At 42.8% G+C, this 22,443-nt stretch overlaps 1 protein-coding gene across 4 annotated transcripts in view; it reads right to left on the bottom strand.

The window, feature by feature from the left end:
- The window catches only part of tns2a (tensin 2a), a 64,261-nt gene that overhangs the window by 35,616 nt on the left and 6,202 nt on the right, over nt 1-22,443 (bottom strand). For 3 of the 4 annotated variants that reach the window (XM_023403706.2, XM_023403705.2, XM_023403707.2), the window contains exons 2-3: nt 13,181-13,286; nt 12,746-12,783 (exon numbers count right to left, since the gene is read on the bottom strand). In XM_023403706.2, the coding sequence (XP_023259474.1) occupies nt 12,746-12,783; nt 13,181-13,286 (144 nt within the window). Of the gene's footprint in view, nt 1-12,745; nt 12,784-13,180; nt 13,287-21,953; nt 22,092-22,443 lie in introns of those variants that run through there. The other variant, XM_023403709.2, reaches the window with a different exon arrangement.

Genomic DNA, 22,443 nt, shown 5'->3' on the forward strand with positions numbered 1-22,443 from the left:
ACATGAAGAGCCAAATGATGATGAATAGAGAATAAACAGGGTCTGCGAAACTACTTACATACACTTAAGTGCCAAGTAAACACTGAGTAAGACTGATGTTTGACAGCATGTTTACAAAATGTGAAGTATGTACAAATATGAAGTCAAATACACAGCTACACAGCTGGAGGAGTACTGAGACAGAAAAATGCACATACAGAGTGACACATCAGATTCTCACGTCTGTTATGGGCCTACAGGTCAATGAACTGTGACCAAAGGAAGCAGGAGCTGAGCAGCAGCCCTAATGAAGGGGGCCGAGGGCCACAGTTATGCTTACGTAATACACGCAAAAACATAGACACACACACACGTGTACACTCACAAAAGGCAGTGTTCCCGCTACATAGCCCTTTTTGGATTGTTTATTTGGATACAGGAAAAGGGCAAGGACTTGTGTATATCTCATTGTGCACAAAAGGGAAGTTACACAGGCCCTGAACCTGGGGGCGTGCCACCACAGCGTGTGTGTGTGTGTGCGTGTGTGTGTGCGTGTTGTACAGTTAGTGTTAATCTTTCTTTCTTTCCTTCTTTCTTAAGCATCAAGCTCAGTCTCTGACTATTTCTTATACGTAACCACAGACATCAACAGGAAGGCAGAGGAGCAGATAATGAGCTAAATCGAGACTTGTCGTGTTTGACAAAAGTCACAGGAAACAGGTTCAGGCTACATCGGCTATCAAGTGACTAACTGGACAGTGTTCCTGTATGACTCACTCTGAGAATTAATGTTTATTTCCATCTCCACAGGGAAATGGATCTCAAATCTTATCCTGTGTTGTGGTTGCTTTTTCATTCGCTGTCTGAACCCAATTCCTGACCAGACAGGTTTGGGCTGGGTGAGGCTCTGATTTTTCTTACTTCCCTCTGGCTGTAGTAGGTCAGTTTCATTTTTTCTTAAATCACAGCATGTGAAACAATGCATTGTCTAAGTATTGTCCTTGTTTAAAAAAGACAGTGAATTTGTTTCTACAGCGACACATGAATCTCATCTGCCTTGATAAAATTGTGGCTTTCAGTCAGGCCTGTGGGCTTAGGACTGGATCTGATTTGGGGGCCCAAGCAGAACTGTACATCCCATTCCCCATTCTGTCACTCTGCTGAACAACTCTGAATTCCCAACTATCATGGCAACCAATTACTTCCTTCCTGTCCCAGTCAAATACCTCTCTCCCTCTCTTTACTCTTTGACTCTAATCAAGAGGGAAAAGCCTCCTTTTTCTCTTCTACTGTACTCTCTCTCAGCTTCAACAAATCAACCCCATTCCTTCAAAAGATATTTCCTCATTTGGTGTCTAACATGTTGGTCCAAAATCTCCCAAAGGTGGTACATCAGCCTTAGGGGAGTGCAATATGTATGCATATATGTACACATTACTTTAGTTTATAAGGCTATCTGAATGTGCTGTGTAACAGGTAAAGGAAAATGAGGCTGTCAAATGGGAAAGTACTGAAAAATCAGGAGGTTTGGCAAGTTCTGGATATTATCAGGTCAGCTAACTTGCTTTGTGGGGCTTGACGTGCGTAATGTTCAGTGAAAGACATGCCTCAAAACTCATTATGAAATCTGATGGTATTGCTGGAAAATGGTATTGCTGGAAAATGCAGAAATTGACTGGCTTCTAACAAAAAAAAAATTAAAACCTTCTGGAGTCATCCACTGGTTCCAGTTTCTCCAGTTTCTCCTCGCTCTGCCAATCCTGGAAATAGTCCAGGATTCAAGGAGTCCTTGTTTCAAATTTCCAGTTGTTATGACTACAGTTACCAAAGTTTGACTGTGCACCCGTTGCTGAATGCAGCATGAATCGGGCTTTACCTGGGTTGACGCTTTCACACTGGTCATTGATCCATTCATTTTTCTAATCTTTTCCTCCATGTATTCCTCTACATCCCTCTCTCCCTGTGCCCAGTAGAGGGGCCTGCTGAGGACGGCCCCCGAGCCAGAACAAACACACCAGCCAAGATTCCATCTCCTCGGGCCAACACTTACGCACAAACTTCCTGCGAATAGACCTCCACCCATCTCTCTCTTTCTCCTTTCATCCCTCTTGCGTCCCTTGCCTACCCTCTATGTATAAGTTAATTTCTTCCCTCTTTCTCCACTTGTTCCCTCCATTTTTCACCCTTGCTCACTTCCTTCTACACTTGTGCTTTTTCTATCCTCCTGTTTCTCAGAATTATTTTTCTTTGTTTATCCTCTCTCCCCCCCGCTGGGATCTTCTCTCGATCCCAATATTTCCTTCCTCTTTCTTCCCTTTTCCTTTTCTTCTCTAATCTGTTTCTAACAAAACCCTTCCTGTTTGTCTTCCCCTCACCTTTCCAACTTCCAACCAGTTTTCTCGAAGTCTTTTCATTCTCTGAACCTCCACTATTATTCTCACGTCTTCATGGCCATGAAACTGGTTTTAAAACCAGGAAGGTCACATTATTGATCCCCCGTGTCCATCAGTAACCAAATATCCTTGAAGACCCACGACTAGCTAGCTTGTTCTGACTTGCTCTGCATACAAGTGCTGGCTGCATGTCTAAACTGATCTAAAGAAAAACCAAAATAAACACTGAAGAAGCTCAGGAGAAGAAGCATGACTTCAAAATGATCAATATGATCCAAATGACAAATATCAATAAGCATATTACTTCTTCTCTGCACATTTCAACCTCTCCTTCACTCTCCATAAAATGCTGCCCCTCCCTTCCCTTCCACTGCCTCCTCTCAGGTGGGTCCAGCTGGCGACGCTCAGATAGCCCTGACCCCCCGTAACCCTCTCTCCCATCTCCCCTCCCCACCTCCTCCATCCCCTCTCCCTGCCCTCTTCCCTCCATCTCCGTCTGCCAGCCCTCGGTCCTCTTCCTCTCCGTCTGTTTTGTTTTGCTGCAGCGGCCCCGGCTCCACCAGCTCTTTACAAGCTCTTTGATCCATCAAAGCAGAACAGGACAGCTAATGGATAATACACGACTCTCCCCTCTCAACGCATGGCCTCAGAGCTGCAGGCTCTCAGAGGAGTAACTAGTGGGGGTGAGGTAGCAGCATGAGGGAAATCTTCTTGAGAGCCTGTGACTGTGTATGTGAGAGTGATTCAGTATATGACAAAAAAAAAAGCAAAATTATTGCTATTTATAGTAATGTATTCATTGTTTTTCTGCAGTTTGAAAAGTGTTACAAGGGTCCTGAACGGCAAAAAGAAAAATTAGTTCTATGTGTGAAATGAAGTCGCAATGGGTCTTATTTTACTTATGTAACCAAGGCTTTGTCCAATGAGCAAGACACATGCAGAAAGAAAACATAAGATGTGAAAGTTCCTATGTCTGTGAGCAAAGCAAACTGTTACAAACAGTCGAGACCCTGGTCAAGATCCTGCTCCTTGATTACATATGAACGCAGCACTTATGCAGCATTTCCTTTGATGGTTAGCTTTAGGCTTAATAGTCCCCCCATTCCTTAAGCTCCCTCGGGAGAGCCAATCAGAGAGCATTGATGAAAGCTGCAACGAATCAGCAGTGAAAGCCGATGCTGGCTGTGACCTTGTGCGCTTTCATCATCACCATCAGCGAGCGAGCTAGACAAGAATGCAAGGGGGGCGCCTTGAAGTGAACGGAGCGCAGTGACGTCTTAGAGTAACAAGAGGGTAATTCCTTCTCTGATTACAAGACTAATGATGATGCAACAGGTATGTCGGCATCTGTGAAGCAGCTACAGACAACTGACTCGACAAAGCAGTAGAGACACATCAGATTATAAAAGGACAAAGCATGTTCACCAGCTACTGCAACACTAATTTGACAGTTACACCCCCCCACCCCCTTAAGCAGCCGTTCTGATTAATTACCCTCGGGGCAAATGTTCCTCGTGTTTGCCAAGAGTTTGAGCAATATGGTATCTCTTTATGTCTTACACCTGTTTTCTGTCATAGTTCAAATTCCATATAGATGAAGGACTGTATGTAAAAAACCGTCTGAGCCAATTAAAACCATCCTGAAAAGGAAGAGAAGACGTTAACGGGGATGTTTTTTCACACTAATTTCAAAGTGAAGTGTGTCGGGAGTGGGGTTTGGTGACCTTTACCTTTGCTCTTGGCCACTCATATAACACTGAGTGTTTCAAAGCCTGCTTCGAGGGGTTAGAGGAACAATTTCTCATAAGACGATAGAAATCCAACTTTCTTAAATGCTCACTGACTGCTGTTGTACTGGAACATCGCCCAAAGAGAAATCATTTGGAAACTTGTTTGTCATATGGGTTATATGCGGGTTTAGGGGGGATTTCTGTAATGGTTTCCACTGTACAGCTTATCACGTTCTTGCAATTAAGTATATGTGTTTTAAGTCCTGTCTAGCAAGGCATCCAAAGCTATTATTATTACGCCATCTTTCGTGAACTCCATGTACCTTCACAGAAACTTAATGTTTAGACTAACTTAAATTTTTTTTATGTATTTCTGGCAGTCAAAAAATGCAGATGGTCTCTGCTTTGCACAGACCTGCAGGACTCATTTTATGGCAGTTTTGAGAGTTACTTGGCTTAGATGTATAACTATCCTTCAAATGTACCCCACATGTCTAATGCCTCTTAATCATGACAAGGTGGACTTCATGAGAAAACCAGAAAGCACCTAGCTTTACTCAAGGGCACTTCAAGGCCATAAGTAAGCAAAAACAACACCTATGGGTGAAATATGTCCATCCCCTATACTTAGGAGCCCCCTTTCACACTTTTCGGTCTTTTCTGTGTGTGAGACCAACTAACAAAGTGTTAATCTGATTTCTTCTCACTGCTCAGCACGTTTTTCTCTCTTACTGATTGCCTCTTGTTCCCACACTTTCTTTTGACCCCAAAAGGAAAAGAAAAGGGTCTCTGTCTCTAGCTGTTTCGTTCTCGATCCAAGCAGCTGAGAGGGAGGCCGAACATATCACAGGTCACATGGGTCCCTGTGGCGGAGCTTTAATGACCGGGTGGGAAGCAAATCCCTGCTATGGAGCCGGGGGTCAACAGTTATGACTACATGATATATTCGTAAAGTTATGCAGATGGAAAACACAAAACAGGGATGCACACATGTTGCTTGTACAGAGGTTTTTCTAGGTACATGCAGAAAAGCCGAATGCACATACACACTGATAGTTCAACACAGTGGTGTTCTCATCAGTCTGTTTTTACCCTTCTCCTCAAGCCAAACATGGACCGAAAGCTCAAATCAGGACGAAAATACACGCGGGTAAATAAACAAAGCAGGAAGACATTGGCCGGGATGAGATCGGGAGAGATCAACAATGGAAAAAAAAAAAAAAATCTCCTGTGAACCAACAAACACAAACCATTATTACAGATCTTCAGTCCTACCCTCCCTTGTGTGCCCTCTGCGGTCGAGCTACATCTCAGTCATTCATCCGTTGCGACACGATTCCAAAAAGCACAACATCCCCCTCTTTTTCTATATTTGCAGCCCTTCTCAGCCTAAACAGTTTTTACCATCTGCACAAAAATGCATTCACATTCCTCAGACAGGCATTGTGTATTGTCAACAATTTGCTTTAGGGCCCATCTCCTTTTTAGCACGCCACAGCTCACAAACAATATGGCCCTATGGTGAAAGCCTTTACTGTTGTTTTCAATTCTTTTTTTTTCTGCTTATCATCTCGTTGAGGCCTAAGGAGATGAATTTAACGAACTGACGGGACACAAAATAAAAGAGATGAAAAGACAAGAAGACGAGAATAGCCCATTAGTCACAGGCACACATCTGGTGGAGCCAGATGTTGCACTCCCTTAGATCAATATCATTAGTTACAGGGAGTTAAAGTGTTGATGAGTTGACGAAAACATTGTGATTTAAGCATTACTTCTTCCAGGATTTTCACACATTTCCTCCAGCTGTATATCAATAATTTTTTTGGGGGGTTTTTGTTGTGGATTTGTCATAATGTGTGAATCAGTGTTTCTTCAACTTTTTCAGACGTAGGACCACTGAGTCATTAAAATAAAACTCAGCCCCCAAACATCCTGAAAACCAGTAAGGCTGACTACCTCAGTAGTATTCACTGGGAGAGAGTTAAGGTTTCATTTGATTTCCTTTTCATTAAGCCACCAGTCCGTGATCTTGTCCATCATCCGTGTTTGACAGTTAATTTAGCACAATCGCAGGGCAGGCTAACTGTAACCTTCATCCACATTTCCTGTCAAATGTCACGCTGATCATTTCTAACGTAAAAAAAATAAACTGTAAACTGGCGAAGCTACGTGAGTCGGCAGGATTGCAAAAAGGTCGTTTACATTGCTGTAAGTCCAGCAACACTGCAAAACAACAAATTCAAATAATAATATTTGAATTTATATACGAGTTGATATCAAATTGAAAACAACCAATATACACTATTTGCTAGAAGGCTTTGTTGTCACTCGACAGTTTGAGGAACACTAAATTTAAAACATGATATTAAATCAAATTAAAAGCCAGTACAAACAGTGACAGTAGATAACACTAGAATCTGTGACTCATGTCCTCATGCACCAGTGTGGGTGTCAATACTTAACATCATAGCAGAGATATCCAAACGGTCCCTTCCTGTTCTAGATCTAAGACAGGACAAATACACTGGCCAATTAGTGCAGCTTATGCCCCTGCTGGTACATACACACACACGCATGCACACACACACACACACACACGCACACACACAACTTGGCTAAGTTAGCTGTCATGCTTATGGTTTTAACTCTCATCAACATCGCTCACCCACCTATTCCTTTCCAAGCTCAGCCTGCGCTCGCTGTACACACATGGGCGCAAGCACGCAACCACACACACACACGCATATAAGCACAAGCACACACACACACACACGTACACACACACACACACATGCATATAAGCACAAGCACACACACAGCTCAAACTCAAAACACGCCAGCCTATCTCGGCAATTACCAGAGCTGTCTGTGATAAAGTGGCGACTGCTTTAGTCATAAGAGACAGTCATGGTCCTGGTAATGTTAAAACGATACAGTTGGATCCCGTTATCCTGAATGACTCACACTGATTACATGAGTATTTGGTGGAGAGCTCGGCCTGCAGGAGGGAAACCATAGGCCTGGGCTCAAGGCCATGAAGCTTTAACCAGAGATTACTCACCACTGATGTCACTGAGATCCCCGCAAACTACATTTCTGTGATGTGTTCAACCACCTACTGAAATGATTAAGAGGGTTGATTACAGCGAACTGTCTGACTGAATGTTTTGATACCTTTTCACCTTTTTATAAGGTTGAATAACTAAGCTGTGGCTGAGATGTTTTTCACAGCAATGAGTGATACATTCCTATATATACATCACTGCAACCAGGCAGATATTTGACGCAGAGGTTTCCATTAGACAGGAAGTCTGCAGGGTGAGGGGGGTGTCGGGGTCAGCTGTGATGTTGAGCTGCATGTTGAGAAAACATGGACTATGGTGCCATTACGGCCATTACGCCATCATTCCATCTTCCTATGGCCCATTCCTGCAGCATGGTTTGCATGTAGGGGTCAGTTTAGTTAATGTGATGGGATCACACCAGCGGCCAATATTTTGACGTTCCTACGGCTGGTAACAATACATCCAATCAACCATCCATTTTCTTTTGCTTATCTGGGGTCAGGTCACAGTGGCAGTAGGCTAAGCAGGGTAATCCAGACATCCCTCTCTCCAGCAACACTTTCCAGCTCCCTCCAGCGAGTTCTGGGTCTATCCTGGGGTTTCCTCCCAGCGTGATGTGCCAGGAGAACCTCTAAAGGAAGATGCCCGAACCACCACTAGTTCCTTTTGATGTGAAGGAGCAGCGACTCTACTCCGAACTCCCTCCAGATGAACAAGCTCCTTGCCCCCTCTCTAAGGCTGAGCCCAGACGCCCTACAGAGGAAAACCCATTTCAGCTCCTTGTATCTGTGCTCTCATTCTTTCGGTGCACTACCCAGAGCATCGGTGAGGGTTGGGACAAAGATCGACTTGCAAATCGAGAGCTTTGCCTTCAAGCTCAGCTTCCTCTTCATGGTCCTGTACAACGTCTGTATTACTGAAGATGCCACACTGATCCGTCTGTCAATCTCCCGCTCCATGAACAAGATTTCACTTAGGCTAACATCTCACCCTGAACACGGAGGGAGGAATCCACAAAAACATTTAACACAGTTGGAATTAATTAAATTACTGCCACTAATAAGGATGTTAGCCAGACAAAAAATCAAATATATATACACAATGTAAAGGAAGACCAGGGTTTACAGAGTATCAGAGAAAGGAAAAGTAGTTTGCACACTGCCTTGCCTACTGTACTTTGCTTTACTAAAAATAAAGAGGCTCTGGGAAGCAAGACTCTGACCACATCTGTCCTGATGAAAGGCCTTTATGTCAGAGAAACATCAGGCGGGTTATGTTGCTCTTTCTCTCATCCCCGACATCCTCCCCCACTTCCGCTCTATCTATCTGTACTTCATTGTACATCCTCTTTTGGTAAAGGCGAGCAGACAGTGCAAACAGTTCACAGTCTCATGTGAAATGTTTTTTGACATGTTGAGCAGATAAGAGGACTGACAGGGACAAGAGACAACGAGGAATCCTGATGCACAGAGCAGGGATTTGTAGTTACTGTGATAAACAGCTCTGTACTGCAACATCTGCAGGATGACTTTACCATTCAGTAATACGAACTGGACAGTATTAAAGTTTAGGTATTTTAGTCTTTACTCATCAGTCAGCCAGTTAACTGACAAGTCACACAAATAGTCAGCCAGTCAGTCACTGAGTAACTGGTAAACAACTGCAGACCTGAGATGAGAAGTTAAAAGTTTCAGCTCTGGAAGCTCAAGCTAGTTTTGTAACCTTACAATCCTACGATATCCAAATAGTCATAAATCATGTGTTTATGGATTTGAACAGAATTTAAATTACAAAATTGAAAACCACATTATACCCAGTACAGTGAAGATAATACTGTACAAAGTCTAAGGCTGAACAATTTATCGTTTTTATAATATAATAGCAATTTCAAAGAGTGCAATTTTTAAAACCGGCAAGCAGAGATTTTACTAACTAATAACTAACAGTGTTTCAACATCTTAGCTTGCAAAATAAATAAAAACAATATAAGTAACATTAATTCTGTAACTTCAACAAGGAGCATTTATTATTGTCTGGTCAATAAGTTCTATGCATGGCGATGCCTTCACATTCACTATTGGTCTTTTTTCTGCTTTGCCACTGATGTTAATTTCAGAAAGCTAGCTAACTGGTAGCTTGGCAGTTTTCAGGTGTAAATGAAACACAACTGATAAACAGAGATGTTGGAATCTCCTGTTAAAACTTTTCAGCATCTCATATTATCGTTTAAAGTTTATTAGCTTAAAACTGAACTGAGAAGTCTGGTTTCGGGCAGTGAAGGGGCTCCTCCTGTCAGTGTGCAAAGCTAACGGTCATGCTAGCTTAAGGGTCTAAAGTCTGTCTGCAGCATTATTTGGATAACTAGATTAGTTTGTAGCTGTTATCAATTAATACAAAGCAACTTTTGAAGTCATTATTGCTTCAGTGCTTCATATCAGATTTGTACCTCCGTACAGTCTGTCCAGCAGTCATTCAGTGAACCAGCCTGTGTGATTTCATATCAGTGGGGTTTTCCTGTGTGACTAGTCTAGGAGTTGAGCAGACAGCCAGTGAAACAGTGAGACAGTTTCTTTTTTCCCTCACCAGCGGAAATGACTCTTCTTGCCTAATTAGACAGACAGACTGATCAACTCGTCACGGGCTGCATTTCACAAATTTTAATCCTTCCTCCTCCCACTGTTGCCCCCCTCCCTGTTTCTGTGTCTTTCCCCAACCTTCCCTCCATCTCTTTGCCCCTTGGCCCCAGTCACTCTCTCTCTCCCTCTCCCCCCAATTCCCTGTGGACAAAATTTTCCACTTGGGATCAAAGATAAGGAGGAACTGTTCTCTGAGAGAGGAACATGCTGGAATAAAACTCTTTATGGCCCTCTGTTTGTGTGTGTGTGTGTGTGTGTGTGTGTGTGTGTGTGTGTGTGTGTGTGTGTGTGTGTGTGTGTGTGTGTTTAGTAGAACAGAGATGGGCCAGCTGGAGGCTGTTGACCTTGTGGGCAAAGAGTAGGGAACAGAATGACAGAGGACAACCAAAAGAAAAAAAAGAAACCATGAACTGTACATAGACTAGCTCTTACTACCAATCACTTTCTGTGGGGAGGAAGCTTAATAATAAAATAGGGGGGAGGTTTCCGGAAAACTGGAGCAGACACACTGACAAGATACCGGATGGTGCAGTAACGAGACAATTTGTCACCGAGCTTACAATACCAGCCGGGTGGTGATGTAAACAGAAGCCGGGTGAGAACAGGATGGCTTACTGATGACACGGGGCCGACCTCCAGATGTGTGTGTTTGCACATAAACACTGTGAATATGCTCATGGTAATACCTGCCAAACGTGGTTCAAGTGCAAGTGAGGAAACACCTTGAAAACCAGGTCATATATACAGTAGATATGGAAGGAAGGCTAAAGTTAATCGGCTAGGCAAGCAGACAGCTGAGATCTGTTATGTAGATCTATAAATGGGCCATGTCTCCATCGTCACTACATGAGTATACAGCATTCACAGTATTAGAGATTGATGCCATCCGATCTACCCTCTTCATAAAAGGGTAGATAACAGCACAGACAACACGCCCCGCCCTATCCGACCTCTCCCTTCCTGGGCAGTAGCGATGGATATCACCATTTAACCACCAGTCAACAACCACACATCAGCCACTTACAGTGAGGCCGTCAAACAACATCCTGCTCCTTTCTGTAATCAATCTTAACAGTTAATAAATGTGGTCCAGCATTTTAGTAAAATGATTTGTTGTTTCCCAATAAGCTTGCTTGTGTCAATTCTAGGATTTTCAAATGAAACACGAGATGTTGTGGTAACATGTCTGTTTTGTGATTCGTCATCTTGTGCCATTAAAAAAATATCTACACTAAATCAATTAATTAAGTCAAAATTTGTGGGCATTATGCTTATTTACTTTCTTGCCCAGAGTCAGAAGAAGGGGACTGATACCACTCTCACATCTGTACGCTAAAAACAGAGCTATAGCTAGCTCACCGTAGCTTACCTTAAAAACTGGAAACAAGGGGGAGCAGCTAGCCTGGGTCAGTCCAAAGTTACAAAATACCTACTAGCTTACCAGCTCCTCCAAAGTTTATTAATAATCAAGTTATATCTTGTATAAAAACTGAAGAATAAAAAAAACAAGTTTTGATTTTACTTTTGGACAGAGCCAAGCTAGCTGTATTAGTGTATGCTAAACTAAGCTAACCAGCTGTCGCTTCACATTTAGCATACAGACATGAGACAGCATGCTCTATATTTTACAAAGAATAATATCTCCATGCAGAAACAAACCCACTTATAAACACTGTGCGTATCACAAGTTGACCTGAAAAGCCTGATTCCACTTTTTTATTGCGTACACCATTTCAAAGCCATCCTTTCATCTCTGAACTCATCCTCAGGGCTCACCACTCCTCAGATAAAAGACATGAGGACGGAGGGATGCCACATGCCTTCGCCCTTGGCTTTCTCTCCTTCGCCCGATGACTGCCAAGGCTCCCTGCCTCAGCCTCTACCCCCTCTTCGTCACTCTGGCCATGGCTGGCATTCTCCCCCTCTGCATCTCTCTGTCTATTCATTATACCATCCCTCCATCAATGACCCTTTCACAGGCAGCAGTGTGGGGTTGGAGCAGGGCTTGGAGCTCTTTCTGAGGAATGCAACTGAGCGGCCTTCACATTAGCAGAGATCTCGAGACTTCTGCCCTCACAGAGCCACCGTCATGTGGCTTTTCACACCTCACTGGCATATCAGTATATTAAACAACTCAGAAAAGCATTTCTGTTATTCATATTGTCCACTGCAGTCAGATCAATATGTACAAACATGGATGGCTCTCTCCCAGGGTCCTGTCCCATGATGCTTAGTGGGTCAGCATTTAGGCTTGCGGGGTCTTGACATTTAACCTGCTCCAGAGCAGGATACATTCACATTGTTCACTTCAAATACTTGGTTCATATATCTACAGATTGAATTACTTTATATTAAGTTATCAAAAATGCTTTCAAAGCCTCATTGGGACAAGATAACATTGTTTCAGTGCCAACTATTTCCACTACGTTTATCTATATTATTTATATTTACACTTTTAATCTGTTTAAGTCTCGCAAGTGGCATTACCTTCCATTGTTTTGTGTTTCTCATATTTATCCAGCTCTTATTGGGATGAAACCATAAATGTCTTATTCTCATAGTTACCATTAGATGTGTAATGTGTTGGCAGTCTTATGTTATCATAACCCCAAATTGTTTACAGTTTCTCATATGACATTTATTATTACTTGAGTGTTTTGACCTTGTTTCATGAAATATCCCTCAGGTCACGGACTTGATAAGACCATGTGAATGTATTTTATTTGCCAGCGCTCAGGTTTCAATCCAAATGTGATGCAAATTTGAACTAAATTTCCAGAAAAAGAAAATGCTAATTAATTGTGTGTTTACATCCACTATTGTTATGCAAAAATTAAGAGTTAAGTGTATTGAAATTCTCCAGTTTTGGTGAAATCTCGAAGCCCTTTCAATACTGTCAATGACTAGATCACTAGTGATGGGTTGAGGTTGATTCTTACCTTGGCCTCGCACTTCCTGTGGGTGGCTGTCTTGCATACTTAGAGGAATTAGAGTAGGGAAGGAGGAGGAAAGAAAGGAGACTAAATTAGTCCCATCATAGCTGCATTGTTTAATTATTTATGACATGCATATAGTTGTAATACAATCAATCTGCCATCTACTGTATAATCTCCATTTGCTTTTATTGTATTTTAAGTTTAACAGCGCAACCCAAGTAAAAATCTTCATATCATCCTGCTGAATTACTGCAGTTAAACTCCATACCACATGTTCTATTCCAAGTCCTGTATCCTGTGTCAATGTATCCTATGTGCTACTAGTGCTCTTTGCTTAGTCATCAAGTTGTTTGGAAGAGCTAGGATTTGCCGCTGCATCATTTGGTATATTCCTCCGGACCGCCCAGAGGAACAAATGACCTCAGCATGATCATTTACCTCTGCAGAAGGAGCCCACGTGGTCGACGTTCTGACGACACACGCTGCACTGCCGCTTCTTCTTGAAGGTCTTTTCCTTGAAGACGTGGGGCTCTCCCTTCCCCGTCTGCTCACACACAAACACAAACACACAGAGAAATTAGATTAACACTCAGTTAGCAACCAGATACAGGACCAGATGTGGCAATGCAGTCTGGCAGGGGAGCTGACAACTCTCAGAAACACTGTGAGAATCCTCGTTTGACCTTCAACCATAAGTTTCACTTGGCAGATGTTAAATGGCCTGTCAACCATCTTCATCTGATGCCTTGAAAACAAGACAGACAAAGAAACTGGGCTTCCCCAATAAAAAGAGAGAAGAAAACTAAGAAATGGCTTGTGAGTTAGTGACAACGACAGGTGCTTGGAACTGTCAGCTTTAACCTGTACGTACGACACACCAGGTTGTGCAGCCGTGTGAATGAGTGTGTGTGAATGAGTGCGACTGTATGAATGTATGTGCACCACTATGGGCAACATCCATTCTCTACTCCCTTTGCCTCTTGAACCTCTGTTCTGGTTGTGTAACCGTCTTCCAGTAATAATCCTTGTGGTTCCCGCCCATAGCCCATTATAATCCTTAGTGTGTGTGTGTGTGTGTGTGTTTAAGTGTGTGTTTGTGAAAGTTTGGAAAGTTAAGAAGAGCAAATGTGTTGGACTAATTCTTAAAAGAGAGTGAGAGAAGTGGAAAGTAAAAAGAAATCAGCCACTTTTCTCTCTCATGTCACTCTCTGTGTGCGTGTTGGTGTGTACATCAGTGTGTGTGTGTGTGTGTGTGTGTGTGTGTGTGTGTGTGTGTGTGTGTGTTAGTTCGTGTGGTGGCTGTTCCCACCCAGTGCCTCTTTGTTTCCCAACATGGGATCAGATCCACAGATGACTGGGCCTGACGTGACTCCAAGGAGGCTTTGAACATGAGAACACTAACGACCACGGGCTAAGTAAGGGGGATTGCTTAGCATGTTTTCATGCATGGCTACATAATGGGGGAATAAGACAAAAAAGTGTGTGTGTGTGTGTGTGTGTGTGTGGGGGGGGTTGGCATGTGAACAAACAAAAGTATGTACATGTCATGTTGAGAGGCAGCACAGATATTCTGGAAAGTGGCAGGTTACCAGTCAAAAGAATAGGATTAAGCTGTTTCTCTGTTCACTATTTGGAGGGTGTGGGTAGTATGAGAGTATGGAAGCAAACACACACTCAACATCAACATCATCACCATGAAAGAACAGCGATTTGTAAGAAAGCACATGTAGCTAGAGCTACTCAACATCCACGTTTCCATAGCTTTGGATAATTAAACTGATACATGAACATAAAGGGTTTTTTGTTTCCTCCGTGTGTGCTTTCCCTCCTTGGTAACAAAGAAAAGCGGCTGTTTGCACTCTTTTTCCATTATCCCACTGCTCTGACTCTGCTCTAGGGACTGGACAGTGTTTGGACAGCTGCCTGCCTGGCATCACCCTCTGCCAGCTGTGTTCAGCGGCTGCTGGCCTGCTCCAGTACAAGTGTACTATGACCACAGCACCCTGGATGGTGGAGATGGACTGGGTGGGTGGCTCAGGGGCTGAAGCCTGTTATGTAATATGGTGCGTTCAGGGAGATTGACGTCGATCTCTAAAACTGTGGAGTCATTACTTTTGTGTTAGGATGTTTGACTCAGTATGACTTGGCCCATTCTCATTTATACTTTTCTCACAGTAACAAACCACACAAGTCCACACAGGCTTCATTAAAATTTCATGTTATCTTATCTTATTCTGATCCTGTTTTTATGACTCCATGATTTGGCTCTCTTTCTACACCCTTTCCTGAACCCCAAACATAACAAATGCTCCTCCGTCTCATGACCAGTTTAACTACGTCATTTATTCCTTGCTCATTAGCTGTGCCTTGACAAGCCTACTGCCCAAGTATGTGAGATACAGACTTTGACACTGTTACAAAAGTGCACCAAACTTCATCTCACAAACTTCTTCTTCTACAGAATGCCCTCATTCTCATCTATGTACTTGTGCAATAACCTAAATATGTGTGTGTGCGTGTGTGTACCAAGCATATATGAATATACACACGGGGCCCACGGTGAGTTTAAAAAAGCAGCCAGTCACTGTTAGCTAAACCACAGCGGTGTTGTGGGCTCAGAGATAAACACACAGAGGAGAGGTTGGCAGCATTCCTTCTGTTTCAGACACAATCAAGACCACTACATGGTCCAACCACAGGCAATCATGGTCAGACAGTGATACGCGGCTCCGCTACTGCATGCTGTGCAAGGTCTCATATTTGACACAGATATAAGCTGCTGCACATTGGTTCATGTGAGGGAGCTAGAGGGTAAATCGTCACTGACTCAGTGACCATAAAAAATAGACAATGGTGGCCCCCGGGGGTTAAGGCGCCTACCGTGAACCACAACGTCCCCAGTTCACAGCCCCTGTGGCATGTAAAACCCAATCTCTCTCTCTCTCTCCTCATTTCCTTTCACCTCTCTACTTGGCTATCCAATGAGGGCATAAAATGCTGAAAATAGTCAATAATAGGTGGACTACTTTTCTTTGTCAATAGCAATGCAATATGTTAGCTAAGCATTTAGCGTGACGACTGGTTTTTCTAAAAGGTTGCAGGTTTGATCTCTGCAGAAAAAGCATGCTGTATTTGACAGCTGTCACTAGAATGCACATTATGAAACCAGAAGGAGAGACAAAGGAAAGTGAAATACAAGTGAATATTAGTTCACAAACATTAGCACAATGGAAAAAGATGAGCTAAAGAAAGATAAAGGATTCAAAGACAACGCCTGTCCATTGGACAAGTAAAATACTAGCCAAAAATGAACTCCGTGGCTAGCTGTTCAGATACATAAATAAGGTTTATGTTACGATAAATGTGCATCCACCTCTTTGCCTTATCTTTAAAAAAATTGTTACGGAAAATCCCCAAAAATCGTTTTTGCTCATTGTGCTGAAGGGTAAGTTGCATTAGCAATTATGCTACATCAACAACATGACTTTGCAAGCTGCTAATTAAGGTAATGATAGAAGCACAGTGTTTCCCATACGTTGATGTATATGCACTTAAACAGTCCGACCGGTGCCATTAGCTATCCGATTAATTTGTTTTGAATATTTCCAGGCTTCAACCAGGGCTGCTGTGGCAGCTGAAGCAGCAAGAGAGGGTCATAGGAGAACTGCAGCTAATGAAGAGAGAGAGGAGGAGAGCAGCCAACATGCTGCTGTGGGAGAGCCACGCAGGGCAGAGGCAACAGGTGAGATTGACAGTAAACACAGAGATGGAGCTACATTTTGTTTGGTTAATTATTTTTCACAAAGAACTAGGCAATTAAGACACAAAGTTCACTACAGAACGATTCTTAGTACAGACACAGGTACTAACTGACTGACGCTGGCTATCCCATGGCTGCCCCAATCAAATTCAAGTCACTAATGCTGCCTTCAGAGAAACTTCTGGGTCTGCACCATCTTGAACTCAATCATACAGGCTCATGCTCCTTCTCTGCCACTGCGTTCCTCCAAGGAATGTCGTCTGCCATCCCTGAACACAAGGCAACCTCAGTCCAGACTGTTCTTGTTTGTGGTTCCCCAATGGTGGAACAAGCTACTGAATGCTATCAGAGCAGGGACGTCCCTCTCTATGCTCAAGAATCTCTCATAGACTCATACAATATATCCTGAGAGTACCTCCACTCCAACCATCTTCAGTGCCTAACTAGCACTTCTTTACCTCATGTTCTAGCACTTATTGAATAGACTTAGCACTTAATACTTACTCCAAGGTCTCCTACTGCACTGAAGCTTTAGCGTTGTCCATCACTTGTAAGTTGCTTTGGATAAATGCGTCTACCAAACGACTAAATGTAAATGTAAATGTCAGTTCAGCAGCCTGGAAACTACAGAGCATGAGTCCTGTATCACGGGGAAATTATCACATCAAGTACCAATGTATTCACAGCTCAATCAAGGAAAAAAATACTGTGCAAAGTGAGTTAGGAACCAAGTCTATTGAAACTCAACTCAACTTGGGAGTCCAGCAGAAGAAACCACAGTGAAGGAGGTTTACAACTTGGAGGAGGATTACAACAGAGGAAGCAGAAAACAGCTGGTAGAGTCTTAGTGTACGAGCACTAAAAACAACCTGTGATGCTGAGCCCAGTCCCCAGGATAGTAATTACTGTCACCGCTGTAATGGATAAAAAACATCTTCCTCTGGTACATGTGTTCTTCAGTATACAGTACACTAATAAAGAAACTTACATTTCTGCTTGCCTGAGACAAAAACAGAGTGTAACATTCAAAATCTGAACAAATCGGTTTGTGCATTTAGTAGAAATGCACAAATCAATGTTTTCACTCAGACTGTTGATGCACACAAAGGTTAACCAGACTAGATCCATCTGCCATCACTGACAAAAACTGATGCACAAACCTTCACAGACATACAGTACATGTGTACAGGACCTCCCTGAATTTCCACATTAGTGACACGAGTTGTAAACAGCTACCTGAGACCTCAGGAAGAAAAACTCACGCACTCACTCACATGCAGATGTGTATAAGAGACAGTGCCAGGACAGACCCCACCTCCGCGACAACATCTGCTACGCACAAGAAGTCCTTTTTCTCATATTTTTAGCTTTCTGGCAGAAAAAGGAGCCACAGGTTTCTGGAGTCAAAGAGATGCTTTCTAACCAGAGATCCTTCCCCTTCCTCCCTGCACGTCTGCCAGTCGTCACAGAACAGTAGCTGGATTGAGTGAGGGAGGGGTTGGACGCGCACACACACACACACACACACACAAACACACACACACACACACACACACACACACACAAGAGATGCACATAGGCAGAGATTTATGCATACAAATGTAAAAACAAATACCCAGAAACAGAGAGCCATTCGTGCATGCACACACGGCCCTGGAAACTCTCTGGCCCCCGCCCTCTTGTTTCTTTCTAAATATAGTCTTGATATTTAGACAATGATGGGCATTGTGTGGGAGTGGTTCAGTACTGACTGCAAGACTGGACACTGACCTCAGCTTCAGCTGCAGATGGTCGGTGAGGGCACTTATCGAAAGGACCCCTGAGGGGAAAGTCCTCTCACTGATTAGAAACCTCGGTGACCATCACTTATAATGGGACTTTGTCTTCAGCCCTTTGGATCATTATTTTACAGGCCAAGCACAACCGCTCGGCTGTGTGTCAGTTCTACACTGCCAAAAGTGGCAGGTGTTTCACAGTCTATTCTCATAACCCCAAATCCAGCTGCATGAAGTCGACCATTCAGTCTTTCCTCATTCCATCCCTGGCATGGTTAGCTCTTTCACATTTAATGAATTATGGCTGCAGCTAGCAACTGTCCCATATTTTACACCCGGTTACTCCTGTGTTTTATTTGAAAATATATCTGTAGTTGTAAGGACTAAAAAAATCATCTAAATGTAGTTTCACATCTCTTCCTAATAACAACAGCTCAGTCAGCGGAGGAGCCTCTCTTCTGATTGGCTCACTGTTTTCTGGGTGATCAAATAAAAACTGAAATTGTGATACATATGGCAATTGCAATTAATCACAATATATATACTGCATATCGTTCAGCCCCAGTTCTTTCTATTTCTGCTGTAGGTCTACTTGGCTGGTTACTCCCCCCTGGTATTTGTTCCTAGGACGGTATATAATTTCCATTCACAAAGAGATATTGAACAGGGGAAAGCCGCTCCATCCCCAACTGATAACTAACAAGATCGTTAACTCCGTCGCTAACGGGACGATGACTTCACACTGGTTATTGTTTCTAACTAAGATATCAAGTTTACTCTCACATAAGACAATGAAAAGATGCAAATCGTCTAAGTTAAGAAGCTAAAGTCAATGAATACTTGACATTTTACCTTTTTAACTGACTAATCGATGAATTGTTACAGCTTTATGAACAGAAGAGAACTGTTTCTGAGGTCAAATCGCATCTGGTGGGCAAATGTTGTGAATGCAGAGCAGGTTTTCCCATTGACAGTCACCTACTTAGTCTTCTGCAACCAGGGGAGACATTCTCAGGTCCTTAAAAGGAAATTTACAGCCTTGACCTTTGGGTTCAGTGGAAATGACCTGAGTCTCCTTTTTGTGACAGGAAGGTTTAATGTGCATCAGAAATGGACAGCAAGACGAAACTGTTCATTTATGGAATGGCTGTTAATCTCAGTGTGTTGGTGTTATCTGCTAATGCACCACAACACACACAGTCATTCAATGGTGTGTTTGTGACTTCTTGTGCACTTGAATCCCACCCTGCATTGAAAGCGTTTGACATGGGCTTGTATCTGGGTTCCTGCATCATTTGTTGGCATCTAGGCCGGTGTGTGTGTTAATAAATGTGTCTTGTTCATTTCTATGTAAGTGCACGTGTGCGTCCAAAGGGTGGGACAGGCAGTGGAGGGAACAGAGACTGCCTGTTCCTGAGGTGAGGTCAGCTTGCCGCCATGTTACACTTCCTGTTCCCTTGGACTACTGCTGCAAACACACAAACACACACACACACACACACACACACACACACACAGAATGGCCTTATTGCTCCAGGAGCCATACCAACACCCCCTGCTGCAGTTGTTCATATTTACTGGCAAAATGCACCATCTGTTTTGCCTCAAAACGTTACCCATGCTCTGTGAAGTGGCCTCAGTGAGTGGATGACATCATCCAGAGGTGACAATTAAGTGATGTTTAAGCACATTAAGACCAGATCTGATCTGACCGCAGCCTCAAACACATGCCTATGAAACCTGCTGCTGCGCCTGCTGGAGCAGGAGGGAATAATTTCCATCCATCCCCTTTTAATGCTGCAGGATTTTCCAGGTAAGAGTGAATAGCTGCTACTGTAGATCTGAGCTCAGTGTAACTGCATCTGGCACAAGGGAATGTGAACCAGCCTCTGTTTCAGCTTCTTGACTTGGCAGCAAACAGGGGGTCTCCCAAATAAACACAAGCAATCACGTTGCCATTTCGGCACCATCAAACTTCGCAGTTACACCCAATAATTACAAATATAGAATACCTGCTGTACACTGAACACAACCATAGGATTGTATTTGCTGGTCACTATATAAGTGCCTTGCTCAAAGGCAACAGTGTTTTTTATTGGAGGAGGAGGAGGTGTGTTACTTATTTGAATTTCCTGGCCAAGTTTTCCCAGAAAGTCCGATTTTTTTCAATCCAATCTGAGGAAAATGCAGGCAGATAAACGCTTATCTGCATTAAATATGGTTCACATAGGAGAAAAATTGCTAATTACCACTCTGTTATCGGTAAAGGAAAGGTTGTAGGAGAGTGGACAATCTTATCTTGTTCCTAATCCATAGCTGTTTTCCTCATGTTGCAGAAGGGGGATAGGAACTCTGACAAGGTGGGATCATGATATGGAGCCAACACTAATTGGCCGACGTATGAACCACGCAACAGTCATCAATCAGTGTCCACATGCACACACACACGCAGATTTCTGTTCACAGCAGACTTTTAGTCAGCTTATGCTTTTAATGTGTCCTTCAGATAACTGTGCAACACACACACACACACACACACACACACATACACACACACACACACACACACAAACACAACCCTAGCCTGTCATCACAATCTGACAAAAGGAACAAATTGTTTAATTTAAACCTACTTTTTCTTCAACAACGCACAAATTTTCGACCAAATTCCACTTAAACTCAGTGCATCAGACAGGAAACACAAACTTTAGGTCTGCATCACACCACAGATTGGTCCATTTATGAGTGATGAGTAAGAGGAATCAGTGGCAGCTGATCCAAATTGCCTCTTCAGCTCTTGCCCTTGGCATTGGCCTATTTAGATTTACAGCTTCCCAGCTGTAAATATAAAAACGCAAGGAAAGTTACTGGAGAAATAAAGAGGAGATATTATTCCTAGTTCAGCCCCACAATGTACTGACTCAAACTCATCAAATGCTTTAAGACTGATTGCTTTTTTATTTAAAATAAAAGCACCTGTCACCTCATCATTTGCAGGGAAACGCTTGCACATTAAAAAACAGCTCTATCAGGACATTAATACTAAGTGACTGGCGCTGACGCAGTAACAATGGGGATGGTGGGGGGGCTGCTCGATGTATCATATGACCCTATTCAGACCATTTAATGTCAGTTTAATGAAGTGCGACGCTTCTCAGAGAACAGCAACAAGTCACTAGAAGTCCATACAACTTTTCCTTATAATTGCAAGTCTAAATTAGCATATATAGCCTACTGAAAAAACAGTAATAAAAAGTACATATATGTGGTTTTAACGCAGTGAAACTGTATCTAAACATACGGCCGGGTATGGTAAAGCCCTTAATGAGCAGCACAGATTTACAGTAACCTCGGTGAGCCGCCTCCAAAAAATATCTGGTACCAACACTGTAAGTGAACAGACTGTAGTGTGGTCAAACATTAAGGCTCTGACACAGTGGACTGCTCACACAGGCGAAACGTCATCATTTTCATCATTTTAAAGTTATGGCGTCTAAATAGAAGACAGTGAAATTCACAAAGTGCGCAACACATGAAAAGTCAGCATCACATCCTACATCCATCCAAATTCCACACAGACTCCAAACATTGATTATTAAGTAAATACATGAAGCGAAACTAACGCAAAATCACTCCAAACCCTCACAAAACTTTCTTCCCAGACTAGCAGACTTACCTTGCTCATTTTCCCGCTAATCATATCCCCAGGTTCAGGAGCTGCCCCTCATTCTCAGGAAGGCCATCAATAACATGGTTTGCGACTATGAGATAACTTGTTTTCTTTGCTCCGGTCCACCCTCCTTTAGTGGGGCTGGGGGGCGGAGCTACATGTAACTAAGAGCGTGTGAGGAGTACTATTACTGGAAGCTCAGCCCGTGATTGGCCGGTTTCTGGAGGGGAGCGTGAGGATACTCGATCCGGATTGGCTGAATCAATCACTATAATATTCTTACAAAAACCTCAGCACAATCCAGAGAGAACTTTGTTAGATTAAGTATTTATTTGAGCACTTGTGACACCTTTTCAGTGTTTTATGCTATCCAACATTATAGTAATTTTGATAGTTTACAATAAATAACGTTAATAATTGTGATAAAAATAACTGCAGAATTAGTTTCATAGTGAACATAGAAACAAAAGTAAATATTCTTGCAATATTTTTTCAA

This window comes from Seriola lalandi, unplaced genomic scaffold (assembly GCF_002814215.2).
Source record: "Seriola lalandi dorsalis isolate HSWRI2012SDOR001 ecotype SW California unplaced genomic scaffold, Sedor1 jcf7180002054178, whole genome shotgun sequence".
Taxonomy (NCBI): Eukaryota; Metazoa; Chordata; class Actinopteri; order Carangiformes; family Carangidae; genus Seriola; species Seriola lalandi.